Raw genomic sequence first — 17,132 nt, 5'->3', positions numbered from 1 at the left:
ATAGGTACAAATCGTCGTCTAATGCCACAACTATAACAGGAGGTTCGACATGATTTCGACAGTGTTGGTTTATTTGTAGATATTTTTTCATTGATCAACTTTACTAATTTGATTTTCCATCTATCTATTATAGATTTTTCAGATATTATGCATAAACGGTTAAAATTGATAAAATCATTATTAAAGGGCAAAAACTCCAATATGGAGTCGTCTGACATTTCGTCAATTCTGACTTATTTGTAGATCTTGTCTTGCAGGTCATTACGCTCATTTCAGGTTCTATCTATGTATTATAATTTTCTGACATTAGGATAAAACGAAAAAAAAAATGATCAAAATCACCATTAAAGGTCAATAACTCCAATAAGAAGTCGTCTGACAATTTCGACTATGTTGACTTTGTAATGGCAAGAACTCAAATGGTCTTTTCGGCAGTGAGCTTAAACCTGTATCAATTCCCTTCATATATTTGAGTACCCATCGTTAATCAGGGACCTCGTCAATGTTTTGTTATTTTGGTATTGGGTGTTGATGTCAATTCTTTGATTGTTTGTTTTACTTTATTTACAACTTTTTATCAACTTAAATGACCCAGAATAATTGAGATCAAGACACGTTTTATTATACATGGATAGTATACATCACCTGTCTTTTCTGTTTCCCCCTAGATGTCGTATGGTTGACGTTAATCAATCAACTATCAATAATCTGTTGGTTGATGGTTTGCAATTTTTGCAATAAATCACATCCAACATCCCCCTTTATTCAATGGACTTATAAAATCAATTCTGAAATAAATCATGTACATCAACATGTCAAAAAATCCATATTGCATTATTTTGATCATTGTGAAATAAAACCGTTAAGTTATATTTAAAGTGATAGTGTTCACTCAGTTCTTTAATCACTGTTATCATGGATATGCATAAGAATGATATTGATTGTTTGTTCCATATCTCTGATAAATGTACAATTTGTGTATAGTTTTCTCTTCCACCAATATACAATGGGGTCATTGCTGAAAGGTAATGTTACAATCTGTTTTGTTTTAATAAAAATTCAACAACATCGGCATGACCTCGATAACGTGCTATAAATATGGGGGATAATCCTGTAATTGTACACTTATTAATGTCTGCCTGATTGTTTATTAACATCTGAACTACCTCAGTATGGCCTTGGTAACAAGCAATGATCAGAGGTGACTCTCCAGTATATGTAAACTTATTAGTGTCTGCCTTATTGTTTATCAACATATTAACTACTTCAGTATGTCCTTCCTTACAAGCAATGTACAGAGGTGATGCTCCAGTATATATATACTCATTAAGGTCTGCCTTATTGTTAACAAACATCTTAACTACTTCAGTATGTCCTTTCTGACAAGCAATGTACAGTGGTGATACTCCGTCAGTATCTCTACACTTATTGATGTCTGCCTTATTGTTTATTAACATCTGAATTACTTCAGTCTGTCCTTTCTGACAAGCAATGTACAGAGGTGATACTCCATCAGTATCTCTACACTTATTCCTGTCTGCCTTATTGTTTATTAACATCTGAACTACTTCAGTATGTCCATTCTGACAAGCAATGTACAGAGGTGACATTCCAGTATCTATACACTTATTAATGTCTGCCTTATTGTTTATTAACATCTGAACTACTTCAGTATGTCCATTCTGACAAACAATGTACAGAGGTGATTCTCCAATAACTCTACACTTATTAATATCTGCCTCATTGTTTATTAACATCTGAACTATTGCAGTATGTCCATTCTTACAAGCAATGATCAGAGGTGATGCTCCACTATCTATACACTTATTAATGTCTGCCTTATTGTTTATTAACATCTTAACTACTTCAGTATGTCCATTCTGACAAGAAATGTATAGAGGTGATGCTCCAGTATCTCTACACTTATTGATGTCTGCCTTATTGTTTATTAATATCTTAAATACTTCAGTATGTCCTTTCCAACAAGCAATGTACACAGGTGATTCTCCAGAATCTCTACACTTATTAATGTCTGCCTTATTGTTTATTAACATCTGAACTACTTCAGTATGTCCATTATAACAAGCAATGTACAAAGGTAATACTCCAGTATCTGCACATTTATTAATATCTGCCTTATTGTTTATTAACATCTTAACTACTTCAGTATGTTCTCCTTCACAAGCAATGTACAGAGGTGATACTTCTTCATCATTACACTTATTAATATCTGCCTTATTGTTTATTAACACCTGAACTACTTCAGTGTGTCCATTATAACAAGCAATGAACAGAGGTGATTCTCCAGTATCTATACACTTATTAATATCTGCATTATTGTTTATTAACATTTTAACTACTCCAATATGTCCTTTCCAACAAGCAATGTACAGAGGTGATACTTCTTTATCATTACACTTATTAATATCTGCCTTATTGTTGATTAACATCTGAACTACTTCAGTATATCCATATGCAGATGATATGTATAGAGGTGATACCTTATCAGTTTTACGACAATGGTTTAGATTACTGACACAATGATGTATACACCATTTAACTAAATCAATATCTGCTATAAAACAACACTGTATCAATGGAGTACTTTTGTTATTAATGTCATATGAACTGGCCAATTGTTTTTGTTGTGATCTTGCTAAGCTTTGTATATGTAGAAGGAATATTTGTCTGAAAATATGATTGACCATATTGATGTTACAGAAAACATCTTGTATCTTTCCTCTTGACCAGTCATCTACCATTCTGTTTATATACCCTTGCTGATATCTCGTTGGTACAATAATTGTAAATTCATTATTTTTGCTTTTTCTTTCAAATGAAAATCTTTCACTTATAAATTGACTTGTAGCATTTTTAATTAAACAATAAATCATCACACTGCCAAAGTAAAAAGCAAGAAAATCAAACAGTTTATCATGTATAGTTCTGTAGACTTCACCATCCTTTCTGATATATGTATGTGTAAGTGAATCTAGCTCATCACGTAAAACCAATCGTGACGTTCCTTCCAACACTTTACAAGCTTCATATGTGTTCTTTATAACTGTTTTTATGTTTTCATCCACATCTTCAGTAAGCCATTCTTCTTTCAACTGATTGTTAAACATTACACATAGAGCAAGTGCACAGTATTTGACATGTGCTCCCTCTGTCTGTAATTTATCTATCTCTTCTTTGTAAATTGTAAATGGATTTGTAAAGAAATTTACAATGTTCAGTTTTGGATTTTTGCTGTATAATTGACACAAAAGAGGAAAACAGTCAAACATGTCATACAAATCACTGATATCAGAAGCGTTTGTTTTCAGGTAAAATTCAGCAATGCATTGTTTTTCTGTTTTAGATAAACACAAATCGGCAGACTTAAGATTGCATTCACATGCTTGAAAGAATGACAATGATTCCATTTGCCTATCTTTATAAACCTGTAGTCTACAAGACATAATTAACTTCACTGGTTTCTTTTCTACGAATGCTTTGATTTTTTCCATCAAATTTTTCCAGTTTTCAAACTTCATTGGATTTAAACTATATGTTCCACAAAAATCATCCACTACAAACACGATCTGTCTAATTGGATTGTACCACTTGATGATTTCCTGAGGATTTGATACTGGTAAAATCTCATAGCCTTCATTTTGCATCTGTAAAGCCACGTGACGCACCAATGATGATTTTCCAGTACCAGAACTTGCTGTGACAACAACACAACCATTTTCTTTAATGCACTTTAATACACATTTTGCTCCGTTTGTTTCTATAAATGTTTTGTCATCTTTTTTCCAATTTTCTAATTCCTCATTAATTTGTTCTGAAAAAGAAGAATTGACAATTCTTTGAATACTTATTTGTTAAGATAAAAGTTAAGGAATGTTTGACATATATGGTAAACAAAAATTGCTTGACATATGGTATAAACAAAAGGCTTGATCTATCCATGCTTGGTATAGGTAAAAGACTTGACATACAGTATGAACAATTTGCTTGTCAAATGGTATAGACAAAAGGCTAGACATATGGTATGGACAAAAGGCTTGACCAAAGATACCAAAGGGACAGTCAAACTCAGAAATTTGATATAGACAATTAAATTGATATATGGTATAAACAACTGACATGACTCATGGTGTTGACAATTGACTTGACATATGGTATGGACAATTGACTTGAGATATGGTATGAACAATTCACTTGACATATGGTATAGTCAATTGACTTGACATACAGTTGGGTGCAGACCAAGCATTACATAAAGTAAACGCAAGTTAACGCCGCGTGCACATATTTCGTTAGTTAACTTCAAATCTCCCGTTTACTAGTAAACGCACGTTTACTATAATTACGTTAACGTGGCTGAAAGGAAATTTCTAATGTCTACCTTAGTAAACGGGCGTTTACTATGTGTCCGTTTAGTCAGTAGTAAACGGGCGTTTACTTCAGAATTCTTCAAATTTATTTTTACGTGCACTTAAAAGTAAACGGGCGTTTAGTACAGATTTTACAAGTATATTTTTACGTGCACATGAAAGTAAACGCACGTTTACTTTTCGCGTTAACTGATTGGGTAAATTTAGAAATAAACTTCAAGTTCATTTGCACATTTATTTTATAAAAACGACCTTTAGTCTTAATATTTTACGTATATGTGTTTCAAACCAGAACAATTCAAAAACTCTTTTAATTCGAAATATTAAATTACACAAAATCACTTTCATTAAGTCCATTAACTTTACTGATAGGCAGATTTTCTATAGTTTTCTTCCAAAAGTTACATGTGCAAATATCGATACGAAAAGAAAGGTTATCCGAGACATCGGGAGAATATTTCAATATGATGGGATATAAACATCATGGTTTTTATTGTTTCGTTCCCCATTCATAATTGTCTCTTCGAATTCCTACTATAACTCGGGGTATTTAAAACCATTATTTTTAATCGAAATTCACCTTGTTTGCCTTGGATTAACATGATAAGATTCTGTTTTGACAAATGATAAAAAAAAAAAGACGTAAATTGTACAGTGTATTGAAAGGGATATCGATAAAGGGTAATATAAGTATGTACATTTGTACCGGTCATCTCGTCAATTTAAATGTTCAAATATTGCTATCTTAACATGGATATAATAAACTAATTTACTATGCAGCTATATATAGTGCTAATATGGTCTGTTTTGGTTAAAATTCGAGTCAGTCTGAGGTTAGAAAACTACTAAAATTTGTTTCAATATTCAATATTTTGAATAAAAAAGTACATGCTGGCACTCTAAATTGATGCGAACAAAATTTTTTAGTCATAATATTCAAATATTGCTACCTATTTTCTTATACAATCAATCCTTACATAAAAATATAACTCATTTACTATGCGGCTATATAGATTTACATAATTAAATGCTTATATGGTCAGTTTTTGTTGTTGCGGACAAATAATTTTATTATATGAGTCAGTCTGAGGTATGAAAACTACTGAATTTTGTTTATGATTCAATATTTTGAATAAAAAAAGGACATGCTGGCCCTCTAAATTGATGCGAACAAAATTGTTTAGTCATAATATTCAAATATTGCTACCTATTTTATTATACAATCAATCCATACATGAAAATATAACTCATTTACTATGCGGCTATATAGATTTAAATACTAGAATGCTTATATGGTCAGTTTTGGTTGTTGCGGACAAATAATTTTATTATATGAGTCAGTCTGAGGTATGAAAACTACTGAATTTTGTTTACAATTCAATATTTTGAATAAAAAAGTACATGCTGGCACTCTAAATTGATGCGAACAAAATTTTTTAGTCATAATATTCAAATATTGCTACCTATTTTCTTATACAATCAATCCTTACATGAAAATATAACTCATTTACTATGCAGCTATATAGATTTACATAATAGAATGCTTATATGGTCAGTTTGGTTGTTGCGGACAAAAAATTTTATTATATGAGTCAGTCTGAGGTATGAAAACTACTGAAGTTTGTTTATGATTCTATATTTTGAGTAAAAAAAGGACATGCTGGCCCTTTAAATTGATGCGAACAAAATTTTTTCATTCATAATATTCAAATATTGCTACCTATTTTATTATACAATCAATCATTACATGAAAATATAACTCATTTACTATGCGGCTATATAAATTTACATAATTAAATGCTTATATAGTCAGTTTTGGTTGTTGCGGACAAATAATTTTATTATATGAGTCAGTCTGAGGTATGAAAACTACTGAATTTTGTTTATGATTCAATCTTTTGAATAAAAAAAGGACATGCTGGCCCTCTAAATTGATGCGAACAAAATTTATTATTCATAATATTCAAATATTGCTACCTATTTTATTATACAATCAATCATTACATGAAAACATAACTCATTTACTATGCGGCTATATAGATTTAAATACTAGAATGCTTTATGGTCAGTTTTGGTTGTTGCAGACAAATAATTTTATTATATGAGTCAGTCTGAGGTATGAAAACTACTGAATTTGGTTTACGATTCAATATTTTGAATAAAAAAGGGACATGCTGGCAACCTAAATTGATGCGAACAAAATTTTTTAGTCATAATATTCAAATATTGCTACCTATTTTATTATACAATCAATCATTACATGAAAATATAACTCATTTACTATGCGGCTATATAGATTTAAATACTAGAATGCTTATATGGTCAGTTTTGGTTGTTGCAGACAAATAATTTTATTATATGAGTCAGTCTGAGGTATGAAAACTACTGAATTTGGTTTACGATTCAATATTTTGAAGAAAAAAGGGACATGCTGGCCCTCTAAATTGATGCGAACAAAATTTTTTAGTCATAATATTCAAATATTGCTACCTATTTTATTATACAATCAATCCTTATATGAAAATATAACTCATGTACTATGCAGCTATATAGATTTACATACAAGAATGCTTATATGGTCAGTTTTGGTTGTTGCGAACAAATAATTTTATTATATGAGTCAGTCTGAGGTATGAAAACTACTGAATTTTTTTATGATTCAATATTTTGAATAAAAAAGTACATGCTGGCACTCTTAATTGATGCGAACAAAATTTTTTAGTCATAATATTTAAATATTACTACCTATTTTCTTATACAATCAATCCTTACATAAAAATATAACTCATTTACTATGCGGCTATATAGATTTACATAATTAAATGCTTATATGGTCAGTTTTTGTTGTTGCGGACAAATAATTTTATTATATGAGTCAGTCTGAGGTATGAAAACTACTGAATTTTGTTTATGATTCAATATTTTGAATAAAAAAAGGACATGCTGGCCCTCTAAATTGATGCGAACAAAATTGTTTAGTCATAATATTCAAATATTGCTACCTATTTTATTATACAATCAATCATTACATGAAAATATAACTCATTTACTATGCGGCTATATAGATTTAAATACTAGAATGCTTATATGGTCAGTTTTGGTTGTTGCAGACAAATAATTTTATTATATGAGTCAGTCTGAGGTATGAAAACTACTGAAGTTTGTTTATGATTCTATATTTTGAGTAAAAAAAGGACATGCTGGCCCTTTAAATTGATGCGAACAAAATTTTTTCATTCATAATATTCAAATATTGCTACCTATTTTATTATACAATCAATCATTACATGAAAATATAACTCATTTACTATGCGGCTATATAAATTTACATAATTAGATGCTTATATAGTCAGTTTTGGTTGTTGCGGACAAATAATTTTATTATATGAGTCAGTCTGAGGTATGAAAACTACTGAATTTGGTTTACGATTCAATATTTTGAAGAAAAAAGGGACATGCTGGCCCTCTAAATTGATGCGAACAAAATTTTTTAGTCATAATATTCAAATATTGCTACCTATTTTATTATACAATCAATCCTTATATGAAAATATAACTCATGTACTATGCAGCTATATAGATTTACATACAAGAATGCTTATATGGTCAGTTTTGGTTGTTGCGAACAAATAATTTTATTATATGAGTCAGTCTGAGGTATGAAAACTACTGAATTTTGTTTATGATTCAATATTTTGAATAAAAAAAGGACATGCTGGCCCTCTAAATTGATGCGAACAAAATTTTTTAGTCATAATATTCAAATATTGCTACCTATTTTATTATACAATCAATCCATACATGAAAATATAACTCATTTACTATGCGGCTATATAGATTTAAATACTAGAATGCTTATATGGTCAGTTTTGGTTGTTGCGGACAAATAATTTTATTATATGAGTCAGTCTGAGGTATGAAAACTACTGAATTTTGTTTACGATTCAATATTTTGAATAAAAAAGTACATGCTGGCACTCTAAATTGATGCGAACAAAACTTTTTAGTCATAATATTCAAATATTGCTACCTATTTTCTTATACAATCAATCCTTACATGAAAATATAACTCATTTACTATGCAGCTATATAGATTTACATAATAGAATGCTTATGTGGTCAGTTTGGTTGTTGCGGACAAAAAATGTTATTATATGAGTCAGTCTGAGGTATGAAAACTACTGAAGTTTGTTTATGATTCAATATTTTGAATAAAAAAAGGACATGTTGGCCCTTTAAATTGATGCGAACAAAATTTTTTCATTCATAATATTCAAATATTGCTACCTATTTTATTATACAATCAATCATTACATGAAAATATAACTCATTTACTATGCGGCTATATAGATTTACATAATTAAATGCTTATATGGTCAGTTTTGGTTGTTGCGAACAAATAATTTTATTATATGAGTCAGTCTGAGGTATGAAAACTACTGAATTTTGTTTACGATTCAATATTTTGAATAAAAAAAGGACATGCTGGCCCTCTAAATTGATGCGAACAAAATTTTTTATTCATAATATTCAAATATTGCTACCTATTTTATTATACAATCAATCATTACATGAAAATATAACTCATTTACTATGCGGCTATATAGATTTAAATACTAGAATGCTTATATGGTCAGTTTTGGTTGTTGCAGACAAATAATTTTATTATATGAGTCAGTCTGAGGTATGAAAACTACTGAATTTGGTTTACGATTCAATATTTTGAAGAAAAAAAAAAGACATGCTAACACTCTAAATGGATGCGAGTAAAATTTTCTAGTCATAATACTCAAATACTGCTATCTCTTCTATTATACAATCAATTCTTACATGAAAATATAACTCATTTACTATGCGGCTATATAGATTTAAATACTAGAATGCTTATATGGTCAGTTTTGGTTGTTGCGGACAAATAATTTTATTATATGAGTCAGTCTGAGGTATGAAAACTACTGAATTTTGTTTACGATTCAATATTTTGAATAAAAAAGTACATGCTGGCACTCTAAATTGATGCGAACAAAACTTTTTAGTCATAATATTCAAATATTGCTACCTATTTTCTTATACAATCAATCCTTACATGAAAATATAACTCATTTACTATGCAGCTATATAGATTTACATAATAGAATGCTTATGTGGTCAGTTTGGTTGTTGCGGACAAAAAATGTTATTATATGAGTCAGTCTGAGGTATGAAAACTACTGAAGTTTGTTTATGATTCAATATTTTGAATAAAAAAAGGACATGTTGGCCCTTTAAATTGATGCGAACAAAATTTTTTCATTCATAATATTCAAATATTGCTACCTATTTTATTATACAATCAATCCATACATGAAAATATAACTCATTTACTATGCGGCTATATAGATTTAAATACTAGAATGCTTATATGGTCAGTTTTGGTTGTTGCAGACAAATAATTTTATTATATGAGTCAGTCTGAGGTATGAAAACTACTGAATTTGGTTTACGATTCAATATTTTGAAGAAAAAAGGGACATGCTGGCCCTCTAAATTGATGCGAACAAAATTTTTTAGTCATAATATTCAAATATTGCTACCTATTTTATTATACAATCAATCCTTATATGAAAATATAACTCATGTACTATGCAGCTATATAGATTTACATACAAGAATGCTTATATGGTCAGTTTTGGTTGTTGCGAACAAATAATTTTATTATATGAGTCAGTCTGAGGTATGAAAACTACTGAATTTTGTTTATGATTCAATATTTTGAATAAAAAAAGGACATGCTGGCCCTCTAAATTGATGCGAACAAAATTTTTTAGTCATAATATTCAAATATTGCTACCTATTTTATTATACAATCAATCCATACATGAAAATATAACTCATTTACTATGCGGCTATATAGATTTAAATACTAGAATGCTTATATGGTCAGTTTTGGTTGTTGCGGACAAATAATTTTATTATATGAGTCAGTCTGAGGTATGAAAACTACTGAATTTTGTTTACGATTCAATATTTTGAATAAAAAAGTACATGCTGGCACTCTAAATTGATGCGAACAAAACTTTTTAGTCATAATATTCAAATATTGCTACCTATTTTCTTATACAATCAATCCTTACATGAAAATATAACTCATTTACTATGCGGCTATATAGATTTACATAATTAAATGCTTATATGGTCAGTTTTGGTTGTTGCGAACAAATAATTTTATTATATGAGTCAGTCTGAGGTATGAAAACTACTGAATTTTGTTTACGATTCAATATTTTGAATAAAAAAAGGACATGCTGGCCCTTTAAATTGATGCGAACAAAATTTTTTCATTCATAATATTCAAATATTGCTACCTATTTTATTATACAATCAATCATTACATGAAAATATAACTCATTTACTATGCGGCTATATAGATTTACATAATTAAATGCTTATATGGTCAGTTTTGGTTGTTGCGAACAAATAATTTTATTATATGAGTCAGTCTGAGGTATGAAAACTACTGAAGTTTGTTTATGATTCAATATTTTGAAGAAAAAAAAAAGACATGCTAACACTCTAAATGGATGCGAGTAAAATTTTCTAGTCATAATACTCAAATACTGCTATCTCTTCTATTATACAATCAATTCTTACATGAAAATATAACTCATTTACTATGCGGCTATATAGATTTAAATACTAGAATGCTTATATGGTCAGTTTTGGTTGTTGCGGACAAATAATTTTATTATATGAGTCAGTCTGAGGTATGAAAACTACTGAATTTTGTTTACGATTCAATATTTTGAATAAAAAAAGGACATGTTGGCCCTTTAAATTGATGCGAACAAAATTTTTTCATTCATAATATTCAAATATTGCTACCTATTTTATTATACAATCAATCATTACATGAAAATATAACTCATTTACTATGCGGCTATATAGATTTACATAATTAAATGCTTATATGGTCAGTTTTGGTTGTTGCGAACAAATAATTTTATTATATGAGTCAGTCTGAGGTATGAAAACTACTGAATTTTGTTTACGATTCAATATTTTGAATAAAAAAAGGACATGCTGGCCCTCTAAATTGATGCGAACAAAATTTTTTATTCATAATATTCAAATATTGCTACCTATTTTATTATACAATCAATCATTACATGAAAATATAACTCATTTACTATGCGGCTATATAGATTTAAATACTAGAATGCTTATATGGTCAGTTTTGGTTGTTGCAGACAAATAATTTTATTATATGAGTCAGTCTGAGGTATGAAAACTACTGAATTTGGTTTACGATTCAATATTTTGAAGAAAAAAAAAAGACATGATAACACTCTAAATGGATGCGAGTAAAATTTTCTAGTCATAATACTCAAATACTGCTATCTCTTTCATTATACAATCAATTCTTACATGAAAATATAACTCATTTACTATGCGGCTATATAGATTTAAATACTAGAATGCTTATATGGTCAGTTTTGGTTGTTGCGGACAAATAATTTTATTATATGAGTCAGTCTGAGGTATGAAAACTACTGAATTTTGTTTACGATTCAATATTTTGAATAAAAAAGTACATGCTGGCACTCTAAATTGATGCGAACAAAATTTTTTAGTCATAATATTCAAATATTGCTACCTATTTTCTTATACAATCAATTCTTACATGAAAATATATCTCATTTACTGTGCGGCTATATAGATTTACATAATGAAATGCTTATATGGTCAGTTTTGAGTGTTGCGGACAAATAATTTTATTATACGAGTCAGTCTAAGGTAAGAAAACTATTGAATTTTGTTTGTGATTCAATATTTTGAATGAAAAAGGACATGCTGTCACTCTAAATTGATGCCAAAAAACAAACTATGTCATAATATTTAAATATTGCTTCCTTTTTTATTATACAACCAATCTTTATATCAAAATATAGCTCATTTACTATGCCGGCTGTATAGATTTACATAATAATTTGCTTATATGGTCAATTTTGGTGTTGCAAACAAATAATTATATATTACGAGTTAGTCTGATGTATGAAAACTACTGAATTTTGTTTACTATTCAATATTTTGAATAAAAAGAGGTCATGTCCGTCAGGCTGGTACAATAATTGCTGTCAATTGTTACGTATTATATGGTCAATTATGGCATGAAAATATAACTGAATTACTTCTATATAGAATAAGATAACTTGTTAAGAGGTAAATATTGTCAGTTTTGGTGAATGATATCAAATAATTTTGTTTTACGAGTCAGTCTGTCTAAGATGAACAAGACATTTACCATAATTATTGTTCAATTAAATACAAATGTGTGACATTTTTAAATAACTTTTATCGTCAATATGTCAAGCAGAAATGACCGCGGTTGGTCAATTAATTTTGATGTTCCTTATCATTTCATATTTTAGGTCAGTGTATCCAGGTTACGATGACAATCTGCGTTAACGGCCGTTTACTACAAACAGTAAACGCGCGTTTATACTTTTTAGGAAAATAGAAGACGCGCATTTTCCCACGTAACGCGGAGGTAAACGGGAAAGTAAACGCCCGTTTACTCTTTACAAAATTAGAAGACGCGCCGTTTTTGCGTTAACGCGGAGGTAAACGCGAAAGTAAACGCCCGTTTACTTTTAATGTCTACTGCAATTTCGGAGTTAACGCACAGTTAACGCGGCGTTTACATGAAGTGCACGCGAGTAAACGCCGCGTTAACTTTTTCGGCCCGTCTACATGTAATGCTTGGTCTGCACCCAACTGTATGGTATGGACATTTGACTTGACATATGGTATGGATATTTGACTTGACATATGGTATGGACAATTGATTTGGCATATGCTATTGACCATTAACTTGAAACATAAGGTATGGACAATTGACTTGACATATGGTATAGACATTTGACTTGACATATGGTATAGATATTTGACTTTACATATGGTATGGACAATTGACTTGATATATGGTATGGACATTTGACTTGATATATGGTATGGACCATTGACTTGGCATATGGTATGGACAATTGACTTGACATATGATATGGATATTTGACTTGACATATGGTATGGACAATTGACTTGACATATGGTATGGACAATTGACTTGACATATCGTATTGACAATTGACTTGACATATGGTATGGACAATTGACTTGACATATGGTATAGACAATTGACTTGGCATATGGTATGGACAATTGACTTGACATATGGTATGGACAATTGACTTGACATATGGTATGGATATTTGACTTGCCATATGGAAATGTATGGTATGGACAATTGACTTGACAATAAGGTATTGACAATTGACTTGGAATATGGTATGGACAATTGACTTGACATAAGGTATGGAAATTTGACTTGACATAAGGTATGGACAATTGACTGGACATATGGTATTGACAATTGACTTGACATATGGTATTGACAATTGACTTGACATATGGTATAGATATTTGACTTGACATAAAGTATTGATAATTGACTTGTCATAAGGTCTTGACATATGATATTGACAATTGCCTTGACATATGGTATGTAGACAATTGACTTGACATATGGTATGAACAATTGACTTGACATATTGTATTGACAATTGACTTGACATATGGTATTGACAATTGACTTGACATATGGTATAGACATTTGACTTGACATGAAGTATTGATAATTGACTTGTCATAAGGTCTTGACATATGGTATTGACAATTGCCTTGACATATGGTATGTAGACAATTGACTTGACATATGGTATGGACAATTGACTTGACATATGGTATTGACAATTGACTTGACATATGGTATTGACAATTGACTTGACATATGGTATTGACAATTGACTTGACATAAGGTATGGACAATTGACTTTACATATGGTATGGACAATTGACTTGACATATGGTATAGACAATTGACTTGACATAAAGTATTGACAATTGACTTGACATAAGGTATGGACAATTGATTTGAAATATGATATGATCTTTTGAATTGACACATGGTAAGGACTATGGAATTACCCGATTAACATTATTACTCCACATAGCTGATCTAATTTGTAATATAAAAAAAAACATCTAGGGTTTTTTGTTTGCAGTCATAAAGTCCTGAAACTTCAAAGCATAAGGAATCTTTACTAAATGATACAAAATATCTCAGCTATTAAATCATGTGAATATCCTTGTCTAAACTAAGTTGACTCTATCTACCTTGTTTGCATTGTTAAGCATCTAAATGTCTTTCCTGTTTTGATTTATGCATGGAACATGTTCAGCTATCTAAACTGCATGTAAATATGCTAAGAATGATTCTTGCAAAAACAAAATTCAATTGCTAATATTATTTCTGAGTATTATTTTCACCTCCTAATATTTATGATAAATCCAACATACAATGACGTAAGAAGGTTATATTTTCAAAATTTTACTGGATTGAAAAATAGATAACATGGAAAATATAGAAGAACTTCAATAAGCTGTTTGTATAAGGACCCCTGAATAACCATTATAGTACTACCTTGTATCTTCTTGTAATACTATTATAATATATACCTCTGATGTTCCATGGTATTGGGTCTTTTAAAATCTCTGTGACTTTTGAGTGTTCAATTTGTAAAGTTCTATGGTACTCCTTCAGATCTCTTAGATTTTTGGTAGTGCTTGAGTGTTCTGTTTGCAATGTATTGTGGGAATCTTGCAAATCTCTAAGATTTTCCTTGATGGTTGAGTTTTCAATGTCCATTGTTCGTCTCAGTTCCTTCATATCTTCCTGTGATTGTTTGATTTCCAGCATAATTTCCTGATTAGACTGATCTAAGATTTTCACCTTTAGCTCTTGACACTCTTGATTCATTGTCACACCACCCAATCGACTTACAGCCTGTAAATAAATATTTCAAAGAGTTACAATAAACAGAGCTGCAATCTTTATAAATAAGTAGTAATTAGTTTGGGTCAGGTATAGATTTTAAATATATCATGATAAAAATAACCTCAGGAAATATATGTCTCAGGATGAGAAATAAAAAAATATGCCAACATTTGAGTCAATTAATTGCAATTGTGACCAATTAATAATAAGATGATGTCTTTGCTCTAAATCTAATGGATGATTTGTACTGGTTGATATCTTAGTCTGGGAAGCACGATATATTGCATACATTTGTTTATTAGTATAAGTTGTCAGTAACTGTATGTACTTTTCGATAGGTGCTTTTTTTCGTTACTCTTACCAGATTTTTGTTGTGTCTATCTGATGAGTCACGTCCTTTTCAACTTATTTTAAATTTTTATTTGAAGTTTGATGTTATGCTATTCTGTTACATACATTACATGGTTGTTCGTTTTTTGCCATGGCTTTGTTGGTTCATTTTCGACTTAGGAGTTTGAATGTCCCTTTGGTATCCTTTGCCTCTCTTTTACACTACTGAAACAGGTTAGAGATGGGTTGAGTGCTCACTAACATGTTTAACAATACCACAATCTTTACATGTCTATTCCAAATAATAAACCGTCAATTCATTGGTTTTCGCTGATTGTTGTCTACAACTTTTTGTTCGTTTGTTCTTTCATTGAAAATTAGGTTGTTTGTTTTCTTATTAACATTGTGTTCATCATGCCTTGTCCTTTTAAAGTTTAATTTTTGGTATAAGTTATGCTCATTGGTAAAATTTTGTATACCTATAGTTGCAAGGAACACGTTATACAACTTTGTTTTTTTTTAAGTATGCACTTACATTTGCTATATTAGTCCATGTTGTATTGCAATCACATGTTGACATTGTGTTACTATCATGATGAGCTAATACATTTCTGTACCATTTAATCCTGGCAAGATCAGATCCTGGAGTTGTCTCCACTGGTATTGGTAGCTTATCAAATCCATTGATTGGAGGAGTGACAGATGTCAAGTTTCTGATCAAACAGATCATCAACGTTACATCGAAAATTTGGGAATCAGGTACACCTCAAACGACAACACACAACAGTCAACAGTTATCAATATCACTAAGTAAAGAACTCACCCGAGTAAATTTGACTTGTTAATAATTCAAGAATATAAACAAATTTGATTAAATTCACCATCTACTGCATCTAGATGATAAGCGTATTTTCTGTATTATAACATTGTTTGCTCTCTCTTGTTCAACTTATGTCAAGATAGCATTTAGATATATTTTTTACATTATTGGATATTTTCTGAAAGTTTTATAACATCACCTTTTTTATATACATTCATTGACATAGATTGTTGTATGATTCGCTGGTCTGGCATTTTATAAATTATAAGCCTGGTAACTCTGCTGGTGAATGATTGTCTCCGTTGGTATCACCAGCCCAGTAGTCAGCATTTCAGTGCATATCAATAAAATGGTCATTTTTTTAAATTTCCTGTTTACAAAAGTATAAAATTTTCGAAAAACTAATGATTTTCTTATCCCAGGCATATATTACCCTAGCCGTATTTGGCACAACTTTTTGGAATTTTGGGTCCTCAATTCTCTTCAAGTTAGGACATGTTTCACATTATAATTGTTTTGAATTGAGTTTCACTGATGAGTCGTATGTAGACGAAACGCGCGTCTGGCGTATTAAATTATAAGCTAGACCATTATTAACTATCAACAACAAAAATCATGAAAATGAGAACAACATAACAGATAACAAAAAAGGTAAGTCCTGTTAGGTATAAGTCAACCATTTATACAAAAAGTATATAAAAAAAATCGATCGTAAGTATAC

General features: G+C 30.1%; 1 protein-coding gene across 1 annotated transcript; it reads right to left on the bottom strand.

The window, feature by feature from the left end:
* Positions 1-537: 537 nt before the first annotated feature.
* LOC143048824 (uncharacterized) lies at positions 538-16,321 on the bottom strand. The gene is made up of 4 exons (XM_076222693.1): positions 16,127-16,321; positions 14,943-15,270; positions 3,535-3,832; positions 538-2,688 (listed from the first exon to the last, which is right to left on the bottom strand). Exons 1-4 carry the CDS (start codon positions 16,319-16,321, stop codon positions 1,032-1,034), a joined length of 2,478 nt encoding a protein of 825 aa, XP_076078808.1. The 3' UTR covers positions 538-1,031.
* Positions 16,322-17,132: the final 811 nt, after the last annotated feature.

Source organism: Mytilus galloprovincialis, chromosome 10 (assembly GCF_965363235.1).
Source record: "Mytilus galloprovincialis chromosome 10, xbMytGall1.hap1.1, whole genome shotgun sequence".
In the NCBI taxonomy this organism is placed as follows: Eukaryota; Metazoa; Mollusca; class Bivalvia; order Mytilida; family Mytilidae; genus Mytilus; species Mytilus galloprovincialis.
The sequence above is the reverse complement of the archived record's forward strand: the minus strand, read 5'-3'. Positions and strand labels throughout refer to the sequence as shown.

Excerpts from the sequence above, each read along its gene's own strand:
- LOC143048824 (XM_076222693.1), bottom strand. The coding sequence starts at position 16,321 with ATGATCTGTTTGATCAGAAACTTGACATCTGTCACTCCTCCAATCAAT. Across the intron at positions 15,271-16,126 it reads CATGGACTAATATAGCAAAT|GCTGTAAGTCGATTGGGTGG; the intron begins GTAAGTGCATAC and ends ATTTATTTACAG. Across the intron at positions 2,689-3,534 it reads TATAGTTTAAATCCAATGAA|ACAAATATTCCTTCTACATA; the intron begins GTTTGAAAACTG and ends TCATATTTTCAG.